At 42.0% G+C, this 5,194-nt stretch overlaps 1 protein-coding gene across 1 annotated transcript; it reads left to right on the plus strand.

Annotated features, from left to right (window-relative positions):
• Nucleotides 1-1,290: 1,290 nt before the first annotated feature.
• LOC308299832 (4-galactosyl-N-acetylglucosaminide 3-alpha-L-fucosyltransferase 9-like) lies at nucleotides 1,291-4,617 on the plus strand (the record flags this gene model as incomplete). The annotated part of the gene is made up of 3 exons (XM_080743616.1): nucleotides 1,291-1,583; nucleotides 2,632-3,348; nucleotides 4,605-4,617. The coding sequence occupies 3 exons, from the start codon at nucleotides 1,291-1,293 to the stop codon at nucleotides 4,615-4,617; spliced, it is 1,023 nt and encodes a 340-aa protein (XP_080599742.1).
• Between the last annotated feature and the right edge of the window lie 577 nt (nucleotides 4,618-5,194).

The following is a 5,194-nucleotide window of genomic DNA, read 5'->3' on the forward strand; positions in this document are numbered from 1 at the left end:
TCTTTACTCAAGTAAAAGTATCAATACTGCAAGTAGAAGCCCGGAATTAGAAATTTACTTTTGAAAAAGTACAAACGTATTGGTATCAAAATGTACTTAAAGTGTAATAAGTTAAAGTACTCCTTTCGCAGAATGTCCCGTTTCACAATACACAATTCATAAACATATATTTAGCTGATCTACAAGCTCACAATGTGTCACATCGCGATGCATTGTGGGCTTGTAGATCAGCTTTGAAAATTGCAAGTAGGCCTATGCCAGTAAAGTAAAAGTTCCTCAAAAGTGTACTTAAAGTGTACAAAAGTGTACTTAAGTACACTACTTAAGTATGTACTCTACATACTACACCACTAATAATTATATATTTTTCTTCCTGTGAGGACCCTGAGCGAGGAAAGAAGTATGATATTGTTATGCTGTGGAGTGTGGATAGTAATTTATTTTGAAATCAGCCAGGTGCAGGCCCTTTGGCAATCAAGGTCTGAAACAGACAAGTCACAGGCAGGTAACTCTATTGCCACGGCAAAACTGACCATGTGACATTATGCGAGGAGATCATGCTCCTCTTCACGTTGCGGAGTCACGGACCGCCACATACGACGTCCCTCATGGCTCTCACGTGAGGATATCACACTTCTCGTCCTGCCAACTACGTCCGATTGTATGCACCGAAGCTCCCACTCGCCAGACCAACACACAACCTGTCGCGCCAATAGAGCTGAGCCACCCCCTTTGAATGATATCAACACACTGAATGGGAATTTGTCACGTCTTTTCAGACCTTTGAATGGTGCAGTAGCCACCAGATACTGAGCTACCGTTGTCACATCATTGATTGGGAGATAAATGACCGGCGTTGACCGCCCATCATGGTCAGTAGTTATTGACCATTATGGAGGCACAGTGTCTCAGGCGACCTTGAGCCACGTGAGACACCGTCGAGCGCGTCTCCGCACGAGTTGCCGTGTCGAGCGTTGCCAAGGTCGAATGAGCCATCATAGTAAATCTTCATTTTTCCCGACTTTTTCCCGTCAACCCACTGAATGATCACAAAAACCTGCTGCCATCAACGCATTGAACGAGCTACTGGCAGCTCAGTATCTTGGCTACTGCACCATTCAATCATCTGAAAAGACGTGACAAATTCCCATTCACTGCGTCGATAGCATTCAAAGCCGTGTCTGAGCCCCATTAAGCAGGGCTGTTGTGCGCTGGTCTTGGCTGTTCTAATGGGGGCTACATATAGCTTGTGTAATGAAGTCTCTCTCTCTCTCACACACAGAGTCAACCATGAGGTTGTCCCGGGCGTCTCGACGACACCTGTGCATAGGCGTCCTGCTGTTTCTGTGTTTGCTGTCTTGGATGTTTCTGTGTTTCCTGTCCTACCTGGTGTACTACAACCTGGACGTCAACCAGACCTCCTTCAGCATCCTAAAGAAGGCCTCCCGACCAGGAGAAGGAAAGGGCTCGTCCCGTCAGACCTCAGACACGCAGCTCAGTCCACCGTCCACTGTTCGCACAGAGGACAACGTTCTTCTGATACTGATGTGGTTCCCGCCGTTTGGCAGGGAGGCCAGTGTTTGGTCAGTGTTGTTTTAACTTTAAAGGGATCCCTGGCTAATACGACAAATATGCCTTAATACATTATAATTGTCCTCTATAACTACGATGTAAATTTAAAAACACCTAAATTATTTTATTTCCTCTAGAAATAGCTAATCTTTCACTCAATAGGGGAAATGCCTGTCGCAAGTTGATGATGTCATAAATGTAATGTGTGATCTATCCCTATGTAAATTATGACATGCATGTAAAAATAAAAACAAACATAATACTTCCTATGGTTAATATGAGCATCAAATCAATATTTCAAATGTATTTGTGGTTTATTTTGCACATGCATGCCATAAATTAGACCACACATGACATTTATGACATCATCAACTTGCGACAGGCATTTCCCCTATTGACTGAAAGATTGGCTATTTCTAGAAGAAATAAAATATTTGAGGTGTTTTAAATTTTACATTATAGTTATAGAGGTCAATTATAATGTATTAATGCATATTTGTCGTATTAGCCAGGGATCCTTTTAATAGAGTGTTTCCAATTTTCAGTATTTTATTTCCACTCCAATATTAAACTCAGAGGCACATTTTGTACTGTTTACTGGGAGCGTGTTGATATTGCAACGTAACATTTGTTCGACATCGCATTAGTTAGACACTGGTGAATGCTAACCTGCATGGTGAAATGCTAACCTGCATGGTGAAATGCTAACCTGCCGACGCTGGTGACTGCCAACCTGGTGAACGTTAACCACTATGCCTAAACCTAACCCTAACCTCAGTAAAACTATGCCTAAACCTAACCCTAAAACCCAACCCTAAACTAATGACTAATGAAATGTAATATCAAGATTTCACCCTATTTACCCCACTACAATTACTTGAAAACGAATAATTACAAGATTTACCAAACATATATCAACCATAATTATTACTTTCTACTTTTGGTCTAAGTACATTTTGATACCAAGTAAAAGCTTCATTTCCGGACTTTCAATTGTAACAGCATAGATACTTTCACTTAAGTAAAACATTCGAGTAACTCTTTCCACCGCTGTCTCAGGTGCTGCGAGCCCGACATGGAAGGATGTCTGCTGACCCACGACAGGAGCGTTTTCTACAAAGCGCACGCCGTCATGTTCCACCACTATGACATCGGTGGGGTGGACAACATGCCACGAGAACCACGTCCCTGGTTCCAGAAGTGGATCTGGTTCACCTGGGAGTCACCGGTCCATACCACCAACATCCCTGGACTCAGCGACTTGTTCAATCTGACCAGCTGTTATCGGCAGGACTCTCACATCCCGGTGCCCTATGGGTACCTGACCCCGTTGACGCGCGAGGACGAGAGCTTCAAGCTGCCGGAGAAGGACAAATTGGTGTGCTGGGTCGTGAGCAACTGGAACCCACAGTTTAAAAGAGTTCAAGTCTACGAGGAGTTGAAAAACCACATCAAGGTGGAACTTTACGGGAGAGCCCATAATCGCGGCTTGGCTCAGGAAGAATACGACAAGTTAATACCTAGCTGCAAATTCTACCTGTCGTGGGAAAACTCTGTCGACCGAGACTACATGACGGAAAAACTGTATAATGCTATGAGAATGGGGAGCGTGCCCGTGGTTCTTGGCACTTCGAGAGCCAACTACGAGGAACACATTCCGGCAGACTCTTTCATTCATGTGAATGACTTCGCCAGCCCAAAGGAGCTGGCAGAGAGACTGATTTACCTGGACCAAAACCACACTGAATACATGAAATATCTTGCGTGGAAACAGAGGTACAAGGTCCATACCTGCGTCAATAATGTTTGCGAAGCGTGTCTGTATCTAAAAAAGCACAAAGAATATCAATATTTTCATGATCTCAGTAAATGGTTCTGGGGTTAAAAGGCAGTGGCGGACGTTTAGTTAATGCCTAGCATTGCAAATTATATCATATTTGTACTGTAGGCTACTGCCACCAAAGTGTGGAAAACCCTGACAACATCCTGTAAACTAAGACATTGTGCCATAATTTGAGCCATGAGGCCCATAGGGCAGGAGCCTATCTCCTGTTTCTATAGCGTGACGTGAGGCTGCCTGATGTAGAGTCAAGTACACCCCCTGGACATGACGCTAGTATGTCGCAGGGACTCCAACCCTTATGCTGAGTGCCAAGCAGGGAGGCACTGTCTTTGGTATAACCCGGCCGGGAATCGAACCTCGACCAGTCTCAGGGCGGACACTAACCACAAGACCACTGTTTAGGGTGAAATGGGGAGAGGATGATTTTATGATGGCATTATATCGGTGTATTTCAATTGGGCCTTTTGACTCAGAGGCTTTCAGCTTTCAGGAACTGACCGAAAATACTGTACACAGGGAAGACATATTTGCATATTATAACCACACCTGGGGGTCTATTAGAGTAATGTTAACTCCATAGACACAAAACTTAAAAAGTACACAACTATGGCACCACCTCTTTAAAACTTGTGGATCACTGGCTACCTTCAAAACAGGCCTGGAAAGTCCATCTATCAGTGAGACCGCAAGGGAAGGTAAACTCTCATCTTCCATAGGAAGGAGGTGACATTCACTGCTGCCATTCTTTTCTCTTTGTTCCTACTTTGTAGAAATATAGTTAGGTGGCAGCTACTGGGAAAAGAAATGTTGTTGGTGTTTACAGAATATACCAAGATTATATGTACATACATACAGTATGATTATGCTCTATTTTATTCTTTTTACTCTCTTTCTATTCTTTAAATCTTTTTGTTACGATTGTACCATCATTCTGTTGTTATTACTTATGCTGCTGCATTGTCTGAGGGAAGCCAAACCAAAACATAAGTTTTACTCTTATGTACCTGTAGACAAGACGGAAAAATAAAGAACCTTCAACATTGAATATAGTGTTTTATATTTGTTGATGATATTGTATTTTGGTGTTATTTTTATGCTACAGTATGTTGATTAATTGAATACATAGGTCATAGGAAGACAGTCCACAATGGAAACAAGTCCTCAAGGCTTTTTTGTGTCATCCTTTTAGCCCAAACGTCTGACTGTACCTCAGTGCCATTTACGTTTCTGACTAATAAAGTATTCAATCAATCAATCAATGTGCTGTAGGCCTGCAATGCAAATATTTATCAGATATTTTAAAGCGTAGGCTACAAAAGGTTACACAATGTGGAGAGCAACTGAACTTGGGGAGCTACATTTCAGCATAGCAACCATGACATTTGGACAGTCATTGCTCTCTGTCACTAAAAGGGATAATTCAATTGCAAACAAGCTCAAGCCACAGTCCAGCAGTGTTAATGTTGTTGACTAAAAGACCAATATTTTGATATTTAGTCGACTAAGACTAGACTAAGGCTAAACATTTTCAGATGATTAAAATAGGACAACAACTAAACTAAATGGAGTTATTCAAAAGACTAAGACTAGACTAAATCAGAATTTGCTGTCAGTGTTCATTTTAGTTGAATAGGACTAAGATTTTGACATGTAGTAAAACACGAACTGAACAATTTCAGATGACTACAATAGGACTAAAACTAAATGCTGCGTTATTCAAAAGACTAAGACTAAATCAGAATTTGATTCCAGCATGTATCATATTCTGTTCTGCTCAGA

This window comes from Nannobrachium achirus (assembly GCF_963921795.1).
Source record: "Nannobrachium achirus genome assembly, chromosome: 15".
Taxonomy (NCBI): domain Eukaryota; kingdom Metazoa; phylum Chordata; class Actinopteri; order Myctophiformes; family Myctophidae; genus Nannobrachium; species Nannobrachium achirus.